Consider the following 20,271-nt stretch of genomic DNA (forward strand, 5'->3'; position numbering starts at 1 on the left):
GAAGGTTTCCTCCACACCAGTCTACGAAGGCCAGAATGGGGCCTGAGAGCATTACCATCTCTGTGGTGGGGAAGTGATGGGGCAGCTGGACAGAAACAAGACATGGAGCTTCTCCATGCCCTTTGGACTCAGCCCCTCTTAGAATCATAGAATCACAGAATCACCAAGGTTGGAAAAGACCTACAAGATCATCTAGTCCAACCATCCACCTACCACCAATAACCCCACTAAACCATGTCTCTCAACACTATGTCTAAATGTTTCTTGAACACCTCCAGGGTCAGTGACTCCACCACCTCCCTGGGCAGCCCATTCCAGCGCCTGACCACTCTTTCAGAAAAGTAGAATTTCCTAACATCCAGCCTGAATCTCCCTGGCACAACTCAAGGTCATTCACTCTCATCCTATCACTGTTACACGAGAGAAGAGGCCGACCCACAGCTCACCACAGCCTCCCTTCAGGGAGTTACAGAGAGTGATGAGATCTCCCCTGAGCCTCCTCTTCTCCAGGCTGAACAATCCCAGCTCCCTCAGCCGCTCCTCATCAGCCCTGTGCTCCAGACCCCTCACAGCTTCGTCGCCCTCCTCTGAACACGCTCCAGGGCCTCAGTGTCTTTCTTGCAGTGAGGGGCCCAACACTGGACACAGTACTCGAGGTGCAGCCTCACCAGTGCTGAGTACAGAGGGACAATGACTTCCCTACTCCTACTGGCAACACTATTTCTGATCCAAGCCAGGATGCCATTGGCCTTCTTGGCCACCTGGGCACACTGCTGGCTCATGCTCAGCCGAGCATCGACCAATACCCTCAGGTCCGTTTCCTCTACACAGTCTTCCAGCCACTCTGCCCCAAGCCTGTAGCGCTGCATGGGGTTGTTGTGGATGAAGTGCAGGACCCGGCACTTGGTCTTGTTTAACGTCATCCCACTGGCTTCAGCCCAGAGATCCAGCCTGTCCAGATCTCTCTGTAGGGCCTCTCTACCCCCAGGCAGATCGACACTTCCTGCCAACTTGGTGTCGTCTGCAAACTTACTGAGGGTGCTCTCAATGCCCTCATCCAGGTCATCAATAAAGATATTGATATATATTATATATATTTAATATGTATATTTGTCCTGCTATTTTATATATACATATATATATATTCTTCCTGCTGTCAGCACACCCTCTGAGTGTTAGGTGCTCAGCTGGTGGTGTCTGGCTTGTTATTGGTGTCATTTCTTGGCCTGGGGAGCACCAGAATTTCTGTTGGAAGGTCCTCAGGACCTCCGGTCCAGGCCCTGTCAGACCAGGCTATCAGACCAGGCTCCGCAAGGACTTGCCCACTCAGTTTGGGAACCTTCAAAGATGGGGATCCTATCGCACTTCTGGAGACGTGCTCCAGTGCGGGACCATCCCCATTATGAAGAACTATTTCCTTTTGTCTAACAGAGATTTTCCATGTTACAGCTTGTGTCTGTTGCCCTTCACCTTGCCGTGCTGCACCTCCAGGCAGAGCCTGCCTGCACCTTCTCCTTGTTCTCCCTTCAGGCAGATGGATATAGCAGTCTTCTCTTCTCTTCTGAAGGCTGACCCAGCCCAGCCCTCAGCTTTTCATCAGACACGCTGTGCTGCAGGCCCTGACCAGCTTAATGCTCCCCCTGTCCTTGTTGCACGTAGCCAGGACCTTTCTTGCACCAAGGAGCCCCAGACCGGGCCCTTCTCCTCAAGTGCACTTCCACAAGTGCTCCCTTGAGCTGTAGCCACTCTTCATTAAACCAGATCAGGCTGCACTGGTCACCTGCTGCCTGCTGTGCAGCTTGTTGCCCACTGGTTATGCAGCCCTGTGGTATGGGGTTAACTTCCACAGGGGCAAGATTTTGCAGCTCTCTCGGTTGAACATCAGGGGCTTTGTGCTACCCTGCTTCTGTGGGCCACCAAGGCCTCTCTGAGTGGCAGCCCTGTCTGCCAACCCAGAGCTTTGCTGTCCCCAAGAGGCACATTGACACTGATACTGGACGCTGTACGACTGACACATCTTCATGCATGTCAGCAGATGTTGGCCCTGGCAGCTTGGGAAGTCCCCAGCCATGTTGTTTCACACCTTCAGGCCACCAGACATATCCCATTGGCTGCTGGGTCAGCCAGTTGCAGAGCCAAAGCATTAAACCACATCCTGTTGTGATCCAAGCTGAAAACAGCCACATGCCTTCAACAGAACCTCTGGAGGAAGCAGGAATGCCCAAAGCCTGTTGTGTCCCCAGTGCCAGTGTCTCATGAAGTTATGGCCCAAAGGGCACCTTGCTGCCCCAGATCTCAGTTGGTGTCATTAAAAGTTTCTGAACTTCTTCAGTCTCAACTTCTGAAAAGGCTCTAAGGGGCTTGTTGTGCCCCTGCAGTGCCTGGAAACGGGAGCTATATTTGCCCCTTCCCAAACTTGGGAATAAGAACAGTGTTTATTCCTCTGTGGGTCTTGCACTCAGCACAGAGGTGTCTATAGGCAGTAATTGGCAATTTAAGGGTAACTCACTCCTGACCCAGGAGAGTTCAGGTGGATTGTGCCTGTGCTGCAGAGCCATTACCCACTGGCACAGGTTCCCACAGGAACAGATCCCGAGATAGATGAGCTGGGCTGGCATGGTTCAGGTCCGATGTTCAGTGGCACCTGGGAAAGTCCGTGGTCTCACTCCATGTGATCCACAATGGATGGGTGAGATCCAACTCCTGCTGCAATGACCGTACGAGCAGCTGCAGGCAGTGATGCCCAGCGCACACCGCACACAATGGGGCATCCACAAGGTTCTAACATGTGGTTGTTCTGGGTAGGTTGGATATGCACCCATGAGGCATGGTGCAGAGGTTTTAGGTTGCCCACATGTGGGATGGCTGAGAACCTCCAGGTTACGAGCCTCTGGTAGGAATTAGTTCAACGGGGCTGAAATCAAAAGGCCATTCTTATTACAGCCAGTGCTATGCTTAGAGCCAGAGATGCTCCAATACAGTCACATGTCATTTTTAAAAGGAAAAAAAAGTAAATCAGGAGGATTAAGTACCATATATGGCAAAGAGATGGTTTAGAAAGTCCAGCTTAGAGCTTTACTCTGAGCGCTTATGTTGATATTAGAAAATACAAACTCTAAACAATGTTATAAAAGGAAACCACTATGATTAAATCAGTTTAAAGAAGCTGATAAAAAATAAGATAAATGCTCTTAAATTTGTTGAAGTTACATCCATATGAAGGCAGTAGAATGAGCCCTGGTAAGTTTACTAGCAATAAAAGAAGACAAGCAATGAAGACACCAGAATTTGGCCACTTGCTCTGAGAGATAACATCTGCACTTACAGACAGTCTCTTCTTCAACAGTTCTAGGACCAGGAATTGAACATTAGAATCTGTTTGACCAAGAGCTGGTCAAATTCAGATTTAATATTCAAGGAAAAGAATCTGATAGAACTGCCTTAGCTGAGAAGAAGCTTTGTTGGATCCTCAGCCTAGAAGATCCCTTTTATAAAAACTTGAAAGGCTCTGTCCTGCCAAAACAGATGTGCGAGACAGTAGTAAAACAGAGGAGATGACATTTGCAGTCAAAATAAACAAAGTATGAAACTCAAACTCCTCACTGTATCATGTCATCTGCTGCTTAGGCTCATCCTTGGTACCTCTAATTTTCATCAGAAAGCTAGAGGAAGCAAATATTATACTGTATTTTGAAGAGGTTGTCAAAGGTAAAGAGACAACATACAAACTGATGTACTACGCAGAGCAGGAAGGTGCTTGCAAAAGATGCAACTAATGGCAGAACTGATTGATGCATGAACAAACTATGTAACAAGGCAGGGCAAATCCAATTTTGCACAGGAAAGTCACGCGTCAAAAAGAGTTTCTGAAGGAGTCAACAAGATGTGAATGTTGGACATTATCTCATAATCTTGGAAGGGTCTTAAAGCTTGCAGAGGACACTCTGCCACTGATAGGGAAGAAGATCCTCACTTGGCTGAAAGAGAAAAACAAGGCAGTCAGTTTTCCAGGGTATGAAGATCACCCACATCACGAGCAAGCACGGCAGCCCTTGGCTGTGAAGTCTCCAAAAGAGCTTCTCACAAATACAAGGTTCAGCACCTTCCAGCTGCTAAGGACCTCCCTTGCCCCATCACCACTCCGCTCTCTCTTGCAAGCCTTCCCTACCAGCTAGGTGCCTGGTCTGGGCTCAGCTGCACCCATCTGCTTCTCACTGAAGGATGCTGCCAAGGCCCAGGGAAAGCCTTTAGGCAACTTCATGAGCGAAAGTCCCTTGGAAATCACTGACTGTACCATGATATCTGGACAGGCTTGCTGGGAGGTTAAAAGAGTTGCAGATATCACCTCCTTTCCTCCAGTCCTGTGTGCTCCTCTTTGCCCTATATCTACCAATGTCTGAAGACACAGTCTGGAAGGGGACATGTAGTGCACCACGGCACAGCAGCCCCTGTGAGCCATAGCCTGGCAGGGCAAGAGCTCTGCCCTGGCACCCAGCAACCTGGCACGCAGACCCACATCACCCTGCGCAGGGCTCCCAGAATAGCGCTTGGCTACCAAGAAGCACTGGGCTGGGAAATGCATTGTGGTGAAAGCTCCCTTGGTTTCGGGTGAACACCAGCTAGGCTCAGTGTGGATCGTGAAGCCCACAGTAAGGACAGTTCCCCACTCTGCAGGAAGGAGTGTTGCACCCAGAAAAGGGTCAGAAATGAAGCTGGTGTGCAGAGTTGCTCTGGACAGCCAGTTGGACATGGGGAGAAAGTAGATGGGCAAAAGGAGGAGTGGGAAATGCAAGTGGCAGAGAGGAATGATTTCACTCCCTCCAGGCTGGGTGATGCCCGCACATGTCAGGAAGGAAATATTTGGCTGGAACACAGTGTGGGGACACTGGGACCCCCTGTCACAGGGACCTCTTGGAGAAGGGTGTTGCTGGCAGCAGGATGTTGTGAAACATCAGTGTACTGAAAACAAGCCTAAGGCAAAGCCACATATGGGCCCAGAGTTCTTGGAAGCACAGCAGGTTCTGAGCTGTTCCTGTCCAGACTGAGCTGGAGGGCAAATTTCTGCTGGAAGCACTGGGCTCCTTCCCAAAGAAGGCAGAGGTGACGCTGGCTTTGGAAGTCCCAGCGGGCTCCCCTGCCCAGCCACTGCCTGGACCTGTCCAGCTCCCAGTTCTGCTCAGCGCCAAGACAGGGAGGGGAAGTTTCTCAACCATATTTTCCCAGTCCCCGTGATGGGGAAGATGCGTCTGTGAAAATCCCTCTGAGCTCAGTGCTGGCACAGACCGTGCCAATGTCCATGTCAGCAGAGAGCAGCAGGGATGCGGATCCACTGCGGTGAGCTCACTGCAGGATCTCCCCTGGTTGTTTTCCTTCCATCCACAAACCCCAGGAGGACAGCAGGCGGCAGCACCTGCCCAGACACCCCACATTCTCCCCAGACACTCACACCAAGCTCTTGGGAAAGTTTCTGTTTATTTTGGCAAAAAGAGGGACAGTGTGCTGGTGAAGCAGGACATGCCTCAGAGCCATGATAGGGGCAGCAGAGCAGCAGCCTGGAGCTTTGGCACATTAGTCTTGTTTTGTCTGGGAAGCAGCATCCATCAGCCATCACGTGCCGCCTGGAAAACAGACAAGAGAGGTGTGCTGAGTATTTCAGAAGGGAGGTCAACAGAGTAGGCAGGGCTCTCTGTAGGCTTCAGCCATCTCCAGAGATGAGTTTCTAGCCTATCCCTAGAACTGAATGTGCACTGTTGTAGCGGGAAATCGATGCTAGTGCTGTGCAGTGGGCTGACAGCCACCATGATTTGCATGGTGAGACACCAACCCCGATTTGCCAGTTTTGCTGGTTCACCTCATTGCAGTCCCCTTGGCAAGAACCAGCATCCTGGCCCTTGCCACTGGATGAACTCATCAGCCATTTCTCCACTGAGCAGGTTTTGGTTCAGGTGTCGCTGCCCACCATCAGGCAGCTGCATCTCCATTGCAGCCCTGTGCTCCCCACTGCAGGAAAGCTCCAAAAGAATCCATCCTACCTGGTTGTGTGCTCCAGCACATCTTCAAACAACTCAGCCCCCAGAGCAATTTGAGGAACTCATGGTGGCCCTTGTTAGGGTACCAAGGGGGAAATTTCCACGTGAGGATACTTTGCAAATACTGCATTGCACTGTAGCAACTCACCTACACTTCATCGATGCTGCATTCCTCTGTGAAAATAAAGAGAAAGGCTGAATGCAGGACTGTGGTCTTGCCAGTCCCATTTAGCACCCACAGCAGGAGGCAGACAACCCAGGAATATGAGCAAGACAGAAGTAATGGTGTGCCAAGCCCCTCATCACCTCCTGGCTGCCTGCACCACCAGCCAGTCCCTGCCAGCCCGTTCAGGCTCCCCCTAAGGACTGAGCCAGCCTGGTGGCTTCGAACACAGTGCTTGGCCATACTCACCTTGGCTGGGCAGCATGGTGACCATCTCATCGGTGTAGTTCCGCTCCCTAGCAAGCTTCCTGAAGATCGCTGCGGCTGCAGGGTCCACCTCACGGCTTTTGCCTGAAGGCAAGGAAGGAGTTAGCTGCTGGCTGGGTGGGACAGATGATTCCCTGGCAGCAGTGTCCCCGGGCAGCAGTGTCTCTTGGATCCCATCCCCACCCTTTCTGACCTCTCCTTGCAGCAGGACCCCAGCTCTTAGCTCTGTTTCACTAAATGACTTACCAAGGCTATGGATACCTGGCACAGGGCAGAAACCTGAGACCTAGCCACAAACTGCTGCTTCTTCCACTTCCCCCTGACTTGTGGGGCCATGCAGCAGCATGAGCCGCCTCCTACACCAGAACCGGCACATGGACAGTTGCAGCACAAGGTATCTCCATGCCCACCCCCCCCCACCCCTTGTGCCCACAGCCCCAGCTTGGCCACGCACTGTAGAGCCTCATCATGTGCAAGGTCTTCCCATCCTTCACCCTAGTTGCAAAGATTACTGCATAGCTCTTGTAGTCAGTGTCCAGCACTTCCACCATTTTCTCAGCTTTCTCTGAAAAAAGATATGGAGCAAAGTGAAAAATTTGCTACATGCCCCTGGGAGTTCCTGTATTGCAAAAGGACTATAAGAATGCAAATGCCCATTCATTGATCCATCCAGCCCGTATTTCTGCTGCATCCCCCCTCCTGTCTTTCCCTCTTGGTAAGGCTCCTCCAAAAGCCTGGAGAGCCCACAGATCACGACACAGTGGAGCAACCAGAACCTTGAGTGCAGGAGGATCTGGGGGTGGCCACTGTGGGCAGCAGAGCAGCCTGGCCAATTTGGGACTAGCACTTGGGCAGGAGATGGGGGAAAGCACTGCTGTTTTGTCCCTGTTGCAGGATGATTCTGCTTCGCCCACAGTTAGGCTCATGCTGCATGTGGCTGTACTCCTGCAGAGCAGCTTCCCAGCAGAAGCCAGTGCTGATGGGGCATGGCCCTGGCATGGAGTGGGACTGAGTGGGTGGCTGGGACCAGTGGTGGGGGATGTCCCAGGTTCCAGGGACAATTGGTGTGCCCCTGACTCTGCCCATGACTCGTTCCCCACTCACCTGAGTAGTAGACTTCACCATCATCACTGGTCTTCTTGAAAGTTGTCTCCCATTTCCTGCATCCCTCTGGGCTGCAAGGCAAGTAAGAATGCCATGTCACTCATGCTCAAGGTGTGCTCAGAGCCACCTGGTTTTTTCCCTGTGGGGGTGAGGTTCCCCACCCCAGGACATGAGCTCTGGAGTCAGGGACACCACCTCCAACACAGGAGGTGCTGATAGAGGATGGTGTGTCCGGGAGAGAGCTGTCACTTGTGCAGCATTGGGTGCCAGAGTAGGACAGGGAAAATAGCACCTGGCACTTAAATGGGGCAGCAGAGAAGACCTTCAGCTGCTGTCAGCTGGTGCCTCGATTCAGTCCCTCTCCAGGTCTGTGGGTGTACTGGGTAGGGGCACCTGAGTGGACACCCACTGACCAAAGCCCAGGGAGAAAAGCACCTGGTACTTACTTGGGGACAGCATAGGAGACCTTCAGCTCATCCTCTCCCAGGAAAGAGATTCTGGCCATTGCCATCTTCAGCTTGCTCTTCTCACGCAGGAGGAACTCGGAGTTGGAGGCCAGAGCAACGATATACCATTTCCCTGCAATCTGGCAGTGGGGATGGGCTGTGAGCTTGGAGAACCTGGCAGGATCTGTCCCTTTCTGGGTACCTGCATCCCATCCTGGCACCTAAACCCCTGCTCCATCACGGTGCTGGGGCTGGGTGTGCAGTGCTTCTAGCTTTGGCTGTTGCGTCCCCAGCCATCCCCAGCCACCAAAAGGTCCTCCCATCCCTACCCCGGTGAGCAGAGCCCACGATCCCTTCCCCGGTATTCCGCAGGTCACCTCGCTCCTGTCTGGCTCTGTGGCTGCAGCCTCTGTGTGCAGCAAGCAGAGCAGGGCCAGCCCCAGGCTCATTGCCAGCGTCCTCATCTTGTGCAGCCTCCGGCGTCACCGCAGGTTGGGGAGCGGTCCTGGTGCTGTTGGCTTTATAGGGCTGTGCCCGCCCCCGTGCCCCCGCACTGCGTGCTGTGCTGCACGGAGAGCTGTGCTATTGTTGGCGTGGGGCGAGGTGCTGGTGTGGGAGCTGAAACCATCCCAGGGTAAACAGTCTTACGGAAAGCGGAAAGTGTTGCAAGCCCTGAGGAGAGGTCTGAGTAGCGGGGTTGCAGGACCGCTATTGCACCACAGCAGAAAATGAAGATTTTCTTGTTGTTTAAGTCTCTTGTGAAAGAATAAAGGTACTTCTTGTTTCCCGGCTGAGAACTGCCGGGAGAAGCAGGGAGGTCATTCCCGGCACAGCGTCCACAGGCAGCCCCGGCACAGCAGTGACTGGCACCTGCCCCAAGGCCGCTCCCGCTGTCACCCCCACACCTAGATGCCAGCGCAGGGTGCCAGCGTGCCGCTGTCATGTGTGCCCTCCTGGCCAGGGTACGCTGCCCCTCTGCCCTGGCTCCTGCAGGCTCCAAGGTTCCGAAGGGCTCGTGTTGCATCCTCACAAACCCCACACCCGGGTGTGCGCAGAGGGACCCCACCTTCCTCGGCCACCACTTGCTGGGAAATGCAGAGGGGATGGGGGCATGGCCTTACTGCTCCCACAGCTCTTTGCCAGCAGGCAGATGGGGCAGCGGGTGGCAGGCAGACATGGGGGCCCTGGGTAGACGTGGGGAGGCCCCGTGCTCACCTGGGCAGGGAGCTGAGTGTCCTGGGGGCTGCCCACTGCCCACTCTGCCCACTGGGCTGGGCTCCCCACGCTGGGTGGGCTCTGCAAACCACTCAGCAAAGGAGTCCCCAGGCTGTCCTGTGGTGTTGGGTCCGGTGCTGACAGCACCCCCAGCCCTGACAACAGAAGCACTGAGCTCAGGGGCAGCTTCTGCACTGGTTTATTTCAACGGGAGAGGTGTGCTCCCAGCATGGAGCAGCAGGACTGGGAGGGGTGGGAAGGGGCAGCATGGAGTGGGCTCTGAGCCAGATCCCAGGGACACATAGCCCTGTGTCAGTCCCTCGGATGCAGGGAGGCAAGACAGATGGACGGACAGACGGATGGGGGTCAGCAGGCACTTGGGGGGCTGCACATCCTTGCCTGCGCTCACCTGCGAGTCTTGGTGCATCGATCTGTTCAGCCAAGAGGATAGGGATGAGCATGGCTCCACACCGCGAGCCCCATGTCCCCGCGGAGCATCCCCACACAGAGGGGACATGAATGCCACCTCCCTCCTGACACTCACCCGAGTGCGGCAGCACGGCCAGCATGTCCTGAGTCAGGCCCATGGAGTGGAAGAGCTCCTTGAACTTCTGCAGGAGCTGTGGGCTCATGTCCTGATTCCTTGCTGGAGGCAGAGACCAAGGCGGGGGCTGTGAGCGAGGGGCCCTACAGCCAGCACCGCACCTGGGGGGGGTCCCACAGTGAGATCCCAGGGATGGGCAAAGCTCTAGGGGATGAGGTGCAGGATGGCCACCAGGCACCTCTGTGGCCGGCAGCAGAGGATGGGGACCCACCCTGGGGGGGTACACCCCCCCATGCAGCCCCAGCAGCTCTGGGGGTCTGCAGCTCGAGTGGCACGCCACAGGTGGGGATTTAGTTCAAAATGATGCAAACTGGGGGTATTGCCAATGTCACATTTTGTTCACCCCAAAATGGACACCCTGGGCACTGGTAGGTGCTGGCATGTTGGGTGCTGATGTAGTGGCCATGGGCGGCAATGCGGGGCCCCAGCCCTGCTGCCCCCCCATGGGATGGGCACCTACTGTAGAGCTGCAGCATGGTGCTGGACTTCTGGCTGTCTTCCTGCTGGGAGTACACGATGGCGTAGTGCTCATAGTCTGTGTCCATCACGCGTAGATCCCTCTTCTCTCCCTTTTCTAAAAGAATCCCAGAGTGCGCCCAGTCAGGCCGTGGCTGCAAATGTGCCCACTGGGGTCTGGCAAGGGAGGTGCCCCGCAGAGCCAGCAGCTGTGTGCAGTCACGGGTGGAGGCTGAAGAGCTGACCCACGTCCTGCTGCCCCCAGGCAGAGCAGGACAGGCGCCGTCTGCTCTGCATTTCAGGGCCCTGTGCCCACGCATACCTGTGCCGATGTAGTGCCCTGCCTGCCTGCCGCGCTGGAACAGCATCGTAATCATCTTGCATACTTCTGGCCTGGAAGGGGAAAATTGAAACAGCAAATGAGGCTAGGAGCCAGCGGGTGGCACGCCAGGCAGTGGAACATGCAGGGCCATGCAGCCCACAGCTTGGGCAGTGCCCGGCCCAGGGGGCACCACTGCAACGGGACTCACAGCGGGATGACAGTCTCCATGGTCATGTGTCCCTCTGGTGTGAAGCCGATGGTGGTGACAGATGATGTCATCTTGTCCTTCATGCTCAGGAACACAGGGCAGTTGGAAACAGCAGCCATGAGGTGCCACATCCCTGCAAACTGCAGCGAGCCATCATTGCCAGGGTTTGGGGAAGATCTGGGGAGCTACCACCTGTCAGGGGACCTATACCCACCATGGATTCCTGTCAGCTTGTGGTGGAAGACCTGCCACCCCATCACGGGGACATGCCACCTGCCACTGGGACCTGCCACCTGCCTGGGGGACTGGTACCCACCATGGGGCCCCATCAGCTTGCGGTCAGGGACCTGTCAGCTGCCATAGGGACTTGCCACCCCATCACAGGAACCTGTCATGTACTGTAGGCACCTGCCACCTGCCCTGGGGTACCTGCCACCCCATTGCAGGAACCTGTCATACTGTCACATGCCACAGGGACCTGCCACCCCATTGCAGGAACCTGCCACCTCCAATGGGGACCTGCCATTCCACGCAGGGACATGCCTCCTGCTGTAGGGACCAGCCAAACATAGCATGGTGACCTGCCACCCCCCTGCACACAGAGCACTCCTGCCCTGTGCCACGGAGGTGAGCATGGCATTCAGCCCATGTTCCCTGGGGCAGCTCCGCATTCCCAGGGCCACCATAGCCCCAGGGTGTTGTATTTCTGCAGCGGGGCCAGCGCAGTGGTCCAGCACTTGCCTGGTTGTGCACAGGTACCCATGGCCTCACAGCAGAGGCTCTGGAGCAGACTCTGAGCTGAGATCAGAGGGTGCCTGGGGATGCAGCACTGCTGTGCTGTCCCAGCCCAGGCAGGCTGGCACCCTATGCCGTTACCTTCTTGGTGTCAAAGTCCAGCTGCACAGGGACCTCAGCCCCTGCCCGCAGCACGCAGAGCAGGGTCAGCACCAGGCTCGGCAGCACCGCTGTCATCCTTGCTTTGGGGTCTGGATGCTGCAGGAGAGGCTGCACGGTGCTGCCTTTCCCCGCACCAACCTTTATAGCCCCCACTGCTGGCAGTACCCTCCACCCCACCCCACTTTATGCAACAGGTTACACAAGAACAGTGATAAGTTGTCCCCGTGTTAGGTGACAGCTTTGGCCCCTTCCCAGTCTAAATGCTCCGTCCCAGATGAATGCAGCATTGTGTGAGACCCAGCATGGAGTGTGATGGGGACTGGCGCTGCCTGTGGCAAAGTGGGACAAAGGAAGGGGCTATGGGTGCAGAGCTGTCCCCTGGCTTCCCTCCCAGGATCCAGCTGTGTCAGGATGGGGAGAGCAGTGGGATGGGGCTCAAGTCTGGGTTTAAGCTGCAGCCTGGAGCCCCTGAGCACAGACCCCGCTCCAGGGCAGGACTCAGGGTCACAACACAGAGAGCACTGGGGCAGCTGGGGCAGAATGACATCCAGTGCTCACAGCCATTGCTCTGTTTTGTGTCTATCCCGCCGTGGTTTTGGAGATCCCCAAAGTGATCTGTGATCACTCATTGCCGTATGCCCATGCAGCCAGCCTACTCTCCAGAGGGGAAACAGAGGCAGGGAGGCTGGGGTGGCCAAGGTGGCAGATGGGAGCTGATCCCCACAGCCCTTCTCAGCCCTGGGACCCCTGTGTCCCAGATGGGGCAGGTTTAATCGCCAGGCGGCACCATGTGAGCACGCACAGGGTACAAACCCTGTGCCTCCCAACCTCAACTAAGCAGGACTCCAGGAAGGCCCACTGGGCACCCACCCTACAACAACCCAACAGACACGAGCAAGGGAACAGTGGTTTATATGGGCTTTAATAAGGACAGGGGCAGGAGATGCAAGGTGCAAAGCCAGGAAGCAAAGGTGGATACGGCTCTGGGCTCGGGATGGGGTGGCTGTCGGCTCATGGTGCTCTTGGGGCTCCATCCAGCAGCAGCCTGCATGGGAGAGAGGGGATACGAGTGTCGCTGAGCTGGTGGGGGGGGAATGGGGTGACAGTTCCTCTGCCAGCCCCACACCCCCCATGCAGGGCCACCTCATGGGGATGGGTGGGGGGTACCCCAAAGGGAGACGGGTGATGCCCCAGTGAGAGCTGAGCAGCCCCATAGGCTGACGGCACCAGAGCTCTGCAGGGTGGGGAGGTGCTGGGCACCCCACAGCCCCCAGCGAGGCCAGGACTCACCTAGGCAGCATCTGCCATGCACTTGTCTGCAGAAGGAAGAAAAGCAGAGACCAGCTTCACCGTGGGTAGGGGCACTACTGCCCCAGGACCTGGCACAATCCTCCGAGGGCCCCCAACTCCTCCCTCCATCCCTATGGGCTGAGCACAGCCAGGGGCCACTGTTGGCTGCCCACTCTTACCTGTCTGGGGCAGGATGAGGATCTCCTCGTCCTTCAAGCCCTGCTCTCGGGAGAACTGCATGAACCTCTCCAGGCGCTGGGGTGCAAGCTCCTTGGTGCGGCCTGCAGCAAGAGCAGGGTGAGGGCAGCCTTGGGGAGCCAGAGGAGGGGGACCCAGCCCAGAGGTGCTGTCCCATTGCCCCCTCCTGCAGGACTGATCCCCTCTGAGGAAAGCCCGGGGGCCCCGGCAGCAGGGGGCCGGTGCAGGGACGTACTGTAGAGCAGCACCATGTTCGAGGAGCCAGTGCTCTTGGAGATCTGGGTGGCCACCAGGGCATACTCGTCGTAGTTGGTCTCCACCACACGGATGTCATGGTTGCTGCCCCAGCCTGCAGGGATGGAGGGGGCACCGCTCAGCCCAGTGCTGAGCCCAGGCCCCCCACCCCCAAGGGCCACATTGCTGCCCCACTGCAGGGCTGGGACCAGGGCCCAGAGGCTCACGTGGGCTGGTGTAGCTGAACCGCCCAGGCTGCTCCGTCTGGATATAGAGGCTGTTCCTCTTCTCACACTGATCACCCCTGGAGAGCAGCACAGGGCCATCAGCAGGACCACAGGGGGTGGAGCTCAGCACCCCCAGTGCCCTCCTGGCAGCCCCCAGCACTGCGCTATGCCCCCGCGGCTCCCCGCCACCCGTACTTGGGGTAGGTGGAGGTGACCTCCATGTTGCCGTCTGCAGTGACAGCGATGTCTGTGGTACACATCTTCATCAGGTGCTTCTTGTCCTTGAACCAGTTGGAGTTGGAGGCCAGGCCGATGCTGTACCATCTCCCCGCAAGCTGCACACAACCTCTGCTCAGAGCTGGGCAGGAGAGCCGTACCGTGCTGCAGCCTTCAGGGCAGGCAGAGCCCTGGCTAACTGAGCACCTTGCTGCCCTCCCCATCATCCGAAGTCCTGCTGGGAGGACAGGGCCACCCAGAGCAGAAGTGCCATTTGCATTCGTTCACAGCACACAGAAGGGGCCAGGACTCTGTGGCAAATGGCAGCCAAGACCATGGTCAAGCCCAGGCTGGGGTCAGCGTGGACGTGTCCCCTTCCCCCTCACTTATTTGGGGCAGCTGTGCCACCCAGACTCCCCCGGGGGCTCCTTGCAGGACCTAGTAGTGCAGCCTATTTCCCAGCTTGGTGGGATTCCAGTGCTGGGCTGAGGATGCAGCAGGTGCCCCCTCCTCCCTGTGCCCAGGGCAGTAGGGCCCCCAGTCCACCAGTACCCCCCTTGCTGCACATTTCTGGGGAGATGAGCACCCCACACACCCCGACCCCACACAGCAAGGCTGGCCAGACTGGATCACCTTGTCCTGCTGGAATTCAGCTTGCACGGGAATGCTGTTCTGCGCGTGCAGAGCCCCAAGCAGGGCCAGCCCCAGGATGCTGAGCAGCGTGGCTTGCATGTCCCCAGCCGAGCAGAGCTGAGCCGAGCAGAAACTGCAGGCAGTGCTGGACACAGCGCTGAGCCGCTATTTATGGACAGGCAGCGCGGCGGCCCCAGGGGGCCGGTGAGGCAGGCAGGCCAGCCCTGTCTCCCCCCGTGCCGTTATGCAAGCAGAAACAGGGGCGAGAGCTGAATCCAAAGGGCAGGCTGGGAACCTGCGAATTTTTCCTTCCTGTTGATATTACATGTTTGCCTCGGGGTGCCAAGCTGCTCTGCAGCACAAACACAGCTGGCCGCCAGTTCGCTGGCTATCCCTGCCCCAGGGCTGTGCAGCACAGGGACTCAGGGAAGAGGGGCTGCCATGGGCAGAGCATGGGGACACCAGGGGGGCAGCACCAGGGGTCAGGTCTTGCTGCCTGCCCCTGCCTTGCAGAAAAACCTCGTTCAGACCCAGAGAGGGGCCCAAGCACAGCACCAAATGCCTGCCAGGTCCTGATCTGATCCATGGGATCTGTGGGCTCCTTTGAATACTCCCATGGGAACGCCCTGCCTTCCACTGACCCCAGTCCCTGCGTTGCCTAAAGCAGCATCTCAGTGTCCTACCAGGGTAAGCAGCTCCGGAGCACCCTGATGGAAAGCTGGGGTGCTGTGGGACCCTGAGAGCCAGCTCCCAGCCACCGGCACACAGTTAGATCCCCTATGTCACCCCGCACCCTTCTCCAGGAGCAGCTGTCCCTGTTGGCTTGGGGCTGCAGCAGGATGAGGGCTGGGATCACTGCTGTCACCAGTGGCCCTGTGCGGCTGGGCAGGACTGCATGGAACAGAGCACCAGGCAGGTCGTGCTGCCCCAGGGCCATGGCTCTGGCAGGTGCTCCTGCCAGCCTGTGGCTCTCCCTGCGGCACAGCCCTGCCAAGGCTCTTTACATAAGGAGCATGTTTTCATAGCAGCTGTTTTTTTCCTCTCGGCAGCCCACCCTGCCCAGCTGCCTGAGTACATTCCCTTCTCCGCATCCAGCTGCGAGCCAAGCCTGTGCTACACAACATGCGCTGGGGGCTGGGCTGGCCCTGCTGATGTGGATTTATTAAAACAAAACAAAAGCTGAGCTGGGCAGGACAGAGCATCATGAGAGCGCCCCAGGCCCCTGTGTGCCACTCTCAGCCCAGGGCTGAGCTCACCCTTGGTTTGTGTGAGCCCCTCAGGGAGCAGGAATCTGGGAAGAGCTCTCTCCATTGGGAAATGGAGGCATGCAGGACCCTGTGTGCCTGGCAGAGATGCTGAGGAGTGCGGGGGGGTCCCAAGGGGTTGATGCCAGATGGCTGCAGGCTGGCCTGGAAGAGCTCGTGGTTCCCATCGCCATGCCATGCCTCCACCATGATTCTGCCACTTCTGGGCAGCAGCACCATGCTGGGTGAAGCAAGCTGTACTGGGCAGCCCAGGGCCCATAGTGCCCCAGCTCCAAGGCAGCGGGCTTGGCAGGAGGCCTGGCGGCTCTGTGAGCTTGGCCAGACATGGCTGCCCCACACGTGGGCAGCGGGACAGCGGCTGGCTTTGGACAGGTCACGTGGCAGTTCCTTACATAAGCCCCTGATAAACAACATGTGTTACCAGTTTCCGCTAAGATTGCAAAACGCCCATGCTGGGGGCAGAGGGCTGCTCCCACCCCAGAGGCTGCAGGGAAGGGGCTTTCCAGTCTGCTGCTGCATCAGCAGAAATGGCTGGGGGCTCCTCTCGGGGTGTGCCCCCTTCCCTCCAACTCCAGCTTGCACTGGGAGGTTGGAACCAAAACAGCCCTGCCAGGTTGGACATGTGTCAGGCTGCTGGGGGCCCTGAGCCCCCAGGGTTAACCCCACAGCCCGCAGACTGCACAGAGGACTTGAGGCATATCCCCTGCCTGGCTGTCAGCTGGGCACTCCCAGGGGTCTGGCCCGGGTAGCAGCAGCCTCTTGGAGACCAGAGTCCCCAGGGCCTGGACAGGGACACGGTTGTTTTACCAGCCCTGGGGGCGGGAAGCAGGACAGCTGCAAGGCCGCGTTTTCCTCCCCTGGGGTCCCTGGAGGGAAGAGCTGACCCACTGCAGGTTCCCAGTGCTCCTCATGCCCCTCAGCCCCAGGGCACCAAGTGCTATGAGCTCCCCATGCCATGCTGCTGCAGGCTGCTGGGAAGTCTGCCTTGCCTAGACTCAGAGGTTTTCCTTGTGTTTATTGGGGTGTCACTGGCTGCTGCAGGGCATGGGGCAAAGGGCATAAATCCATGGGGTGATACAGCCAGGCTGGAGGAACAGGGGAGCCCAGGATGTGCTCCAGCACTGCAGAGCAGCAGTGGGGTCTGGCCAAGCCCCAGCTCGTCCCTGCATGGTCGTGTCCATGGGCAGCTGCATGAGGTGAGAGATCTGTACTGGGCGCATCCTGGCAACATTGCCTCCATCTACGGCTCCGTTTCTGGAAGGGAAGGAGAGGTGCTGAGGGTGCCAGGGCTGGGACTCACCTCTGCCTCCCCGGGCACCAACAACAAATGGTGCAGCCATCTCCAGGAACACTCATGTTGTCTCCATCCCAAGACACCGCACCCCAAACCCTCATCCCAGTTCAGACACTGCTAAGCCCAGCTGGACCCACACAGGGGCCAAACAGGGCTTTCTTTTGCCAAGGTGAGACTGACAGCCGTGCTGGGTGATGCTCTGATACCTCCCAGCCCCACACTGAGGCACAGAGGGACCCCTGCCCTGTGCTGGGCCAGCACTGCAGGGCAGGGCTGCGGCAGCGTGGTGCCATGCTCACCGTTGAGGATGTGGAGATCGTCTGCAGAGTCGCAGAACCCTGTGGGAGAGAGGGCCCGGGGTGGTCACCTGCTCTGTGCCAGCTACATGCCCCAGGGACACAGGCGGACGGCCCTGTAATTGCATCCCTGTTCCCCAAGGAGACTGCTGCGTGGGGACAGGGATGCACGTGGCAGGGGGCTGCAGGCTGCCCACACCAATGTGGATGTGCCCCCCCCTCCCCACGCTGCTGGTACCAGACCCCAACCCGGTACTGGACTCCTCCTGCTGCCCCTGCTCCTGGCGGCCATGTGGCACCCACCGTATGTGGGGAAGTAGTGGGTCACGTCCTCGCTCAGGCCCACGGCCCTGGCACGCTGCTCGAACTTGTCCACCACGGCATCGCTGAGCTGGCTGCTGCGGCCTGCAGGGAAAGGCCACCATCACAGCCCAGCCGCTGGTCCTGCTCGCCACATTGGGCATGGTGTGGGGAACAGCGTGGGGCACAGGCATCCACCGCCCTGTGCCAACCCACCGTAGAGCTTGACAGAGAGGCCTTGGCTGTCCTGGTAGTAGATGATGGCATAGCTGCGTGGGTCCGTCTCTCCCACCATCACCTCCATCTTGCTGTTGTAGCCACGGCCTGTGGAGGACACTGGGGTGGGGGTGGCCCAGCTGGGCACCGTCCCAGGGCCTCATGCCACCATCAGAGGGCACGAGGGGTGTGACTGGGGGCCAAGGGCACGGACATCTCCATGGCATTGCTGATGGCAGCACTCAGCACAGGGGCACATTCGGACCCCAGAGGTGGCATAGAGGGAGGCACTGGGGGAAGACACTGGTGCCAAAGCCCCATGGGAGCAGGAGGGGCCCACTCCATGGTGCCCACCCAGCCCTGTGCTCACCTCTCACAGAGAAGCGTCCATGGGCCCCTGCAGGGATATAGCGCTGCCTGATCTCCCAGCACTGCCCATCCCTGTTCAAGAAGAGAAGCGCAGTGCAGGGCAGGCTGCAGCCAGCCCCCAGCCCTGCCCTTCCTGCTTGCACATAGGATGTGTTTTCTCAGGAGGTTTTCTCCACTGGGCAGTGATGTAAGGGATGCCCAACAACTGCTGAGAACCGCGTCCCAGCCACCCCTACCCCTCCTTGCATCTCCTGTCCCTGACACCTCACACAGCTATGTCACTCCATGGCCATCAAGCGCCCACAGACAGCCAGACACTGGCTGAGCTGCTGCTGCACGGGCCCTCAGGAAGCGATCCCTGGGCAGGTGGCTGTGGAGCAGTCACATGCCTGCTTGGTGCCCTGGTGTCCCCAGGCTGCCTGCCTCATATCCCACCTGGGTACCCTAAGTCCACCCTGTGATGGCAGCCCTGCAGCTTGCAGGGTACCGGGTCCATCATGCCCAGGACTGCTAGCACAAAACATGCCAGAGATCCCCTCTCTCCAGGGCAGCTCTCCCACCTTGGAGCATCTCCCATCTGCAGCATCCCATCCCATTAGCAGCCAGCATTACTCACAGCTTCCTGAAGGTGCTGATGGCCAGGCTCTGCCCATCTGGGACAGCCACTGTCATCACTGTGGCCTCCAGCCGGTGGCTGTTCTCTGCCAGGTAGCTGCAGCGGGACGCCATGCCGACCAGGAACCACCTCCCCACCAGCTGCACAGCACCAGGTGGGCACTGTCATCCAGGCCCTGGCCCTGGGGTACCCCCACCCAGGACTGCTGCCACCCCATTGTGCTGAGCACCCACTCCCATGTTTTCTGCTGCCCCACCTCGCTCAGCATTGCTGCCCACAGCCTGGCCCCATGCCTGGGGTGCTCCTCACCATGGGCCCTTGTTCAGGAGCAGCAGCATGCTGGGGTGCCCAGGGCATTGCGCCACGGCACACAACAGCTGCAAGCATACAGCCCTGAGAATGTGGCAGACAAGCACCCTGCAGCCCTGCCCCCACCCTGCAGCCCTAGTTGGGCCCCTGCAGCACAGCCCCACACTCCCCATGAGCCCCAAGACCACCACAAGTTGCAATCCCAAGCCAAGGAACATTGTGCAGCCCCCAAACCTGCGGCCGGCCCCGGTGGGTGTAAGAACCAGGTAGGCGGCTCCCGGCTGGTGCAGGGCTCCCGCTGGGGTGGCAGCCCCATGGGGCAGCTCTTCAGGCACCCAGAGGCCTGGGTGGCTGTGCCTGGGGCAGAGCTGTGCAGGCAGCAGGAACTGCCACGACTCCCAGGGGCTGAGACATGCTGCAGGGCCAAGCGTGGGTTGGGGGGACACTTTGGGGCCCCTTTGGGAAGGGGTGCATTGGGGGCCACACTGCAGCCCCAGTGCTGCTCCCAGTGCCCCCACCCCACGGGGGGCTCCTGGCCTGGCCTCACCTCTCTGAGGCTGAAGTTCCCCTCAGTCACCACTTCCTTCAGAGGGCTGCGGAGAGGTGGCGGCCGCTGCCCCTGTCCCCACGGCGTGGAGAGGAGCAGGGTGAGGAGCAGGAGGATGCGTGGGGCAGCCATGGCACAGCAGGGCCCCATGCTGGGAAGTGGCGTGGCCAGGCACAGCCGAGCGGGCACGAGGTCACGGCACAGGAGGTCAGGAGGCACAGAGCTGGGGGCCGGGCTGGAGCTGCATGGGGCCTCCCCTGTGAGCAGCTGAGGTAGGGTAGGGGGCTCAGAGCCCCACGGGGCAGTAGTGTGCAGTGCGGCCACGCTGATGCCACACACCCACTGCCCACGGCCTGGGAGACCCCCAACAGGCGGGGCCTGCACATGGGGGTGTGGTCTGACCGCGAGGGGCGGGGCTTGTTCCAGAGGGGCGGGGCGACCAATAGCGATCGCGCTGCGTTCGGCTCGCCGCGCCTGGTGCTGCGAACGGAAGAGCAGCACCATCGAGAGGGCGGCCAGAGCGGTCCTTGGAACCGGAGCGGAAGTGCGG

At 58.4% G+C, this 20,271-nt stretch overlaps 4 protein-coding genes across 7 annotated transcripts; all 4 read right to left on the minus strand.

The window, feature by feature from the left end:
- Window positions 5,454-8,565, minus strand: LOC110406949 (extracellular fatty acid-binding protein). 2 transcript variants are annotated; one of them, XM_021414071.1, is made up of 7 exons: window positions 8,339-8,565; window positions 8,010-8,149; window positions 7,564-7,634; window positions 6,914-7,024; window positions 6,442-6,543; window positions 6,178-6,203; window positions 5,454-5,618 (listed from the first exon to the last, which is right to left on the minus strand). In XM_021414071.1, the coding sequence occupies exons 1-6, from the start codon at window positions 8,471-8,473 to the stop codon at window positions 6,178-6,180; spliced, it is 585 nt and encodes a 194-aa protein (XP_021269746.1). In that variant the 5' UTR covers window positions 8,474-8,565; the 3' UTR covers window positions 5,454-5,618. The 2 variants fall into 2 exon arrangements, with proteins under 2 accessions (XP_021269746.1, XP_021269747.1); XM_021414072.1 differs by having other exon boundaries at window positions 8,387-8,547.
- On the minus strand, window positions 9,408-11,927 carry LOC110406950 (lipocalin-15-like). The gene is made up of 6 exons (XM_021414073.1): window positions 11,691-11,927; window positions 10,815-10,954; window positions 10,607-10,677; window positions 10,289-10,402; window positions 9,769-9,870; window positions 9,408-9,655 (listed from the first exon to the last, which is right to left on the minus strand). The coding sequence occupies exons 1-6, from the start codon at window positions 11,784-11,786 to the stop codon at window positions 9,630-9,632; spliced, it is 549 nt and encodes a 182-aa protein (XP_021269748.1). The 5' UTR covers window positions 11,787-11,927; the 3' UTR covers window positions 9,408-9,629.
- On the minus strand, window positions 12,616-14,753 carry LOC110406786 (lipocalin-like). The gene is made up of 7 exons (XM_021413685.1): window positions 14,510-14,753; window positions 13,856-13,995; window positions 13,661-13,737; window positions 13,435-13,548; window positions 13,181-13,282; window positions 13,002-13,027; window positions 12,616-12,756 (listed from the first exon to the last, which is right to left on the minus strand). The coding sequence occupies exons 1-6, from the start codon at window positions 14,606-14,608 to the stop codon at window positions 13,002-13,004; spliced, it is 558 nt and encodes a 185-aa protein (XP_021269360.1). The 5' UTR covers window positions 14,609-14,753; the 3' UTR covers window positions 12,616-12,756.
- On the minus strand, window positions 16,770-20,240 carry C8G (complement C8 gamma chain). Of its 3 annotated transcripts, none has more exons than XM_021413683.1 (7): window positions 19,722-20,240; window positions 18,866-19,005; window positions 18,251-18,321; window positions 17,881-17,988; window positions 17,668-17,769; window positions 17,368-17,406; window positions 16,770-17,028 (listed from the first exon to the last, which is right to left on the minus strand). In XM_021413683.1, exons 1-7 carry the CDS (start codon window positions 20,223-20,225, stop codon window positions 17,015-17,017), a joined length of 978 nt encoding a protein of 325 aa, XP_021269358.1. In that variant the 5' UTR covers window positions 20,226-20,240; the 3' UTR covers window positions 16,770-17,014. The 3 variants fall into 3 exon arrangements, with proteins under 3 accessions (XP_021269358.1, XP_021269357.1, XP_021269359.1); XM_021413682.1 differs by having other exon boundaries at window positions 17,881-18,000; XM_021413684.1 differs by lacking the exon at window positions 17,368-17,406 and having other exon boundaries at window positions 17,881-18,000.

The sequence above is a fragment of the Numida meleagris genome, chromosome 16 (genome assembly GCF_002078875.1).
Source record: "Numida meleagris isolate 19003 breed g44 Domestic line chromosome 16, NumMel1.0, whole genome shotgun sequence".
NCBI lineage: Eukaryota > Metazoa > Chordata > Aves > Galliformes > Numididae > Numida > Numida meleagris.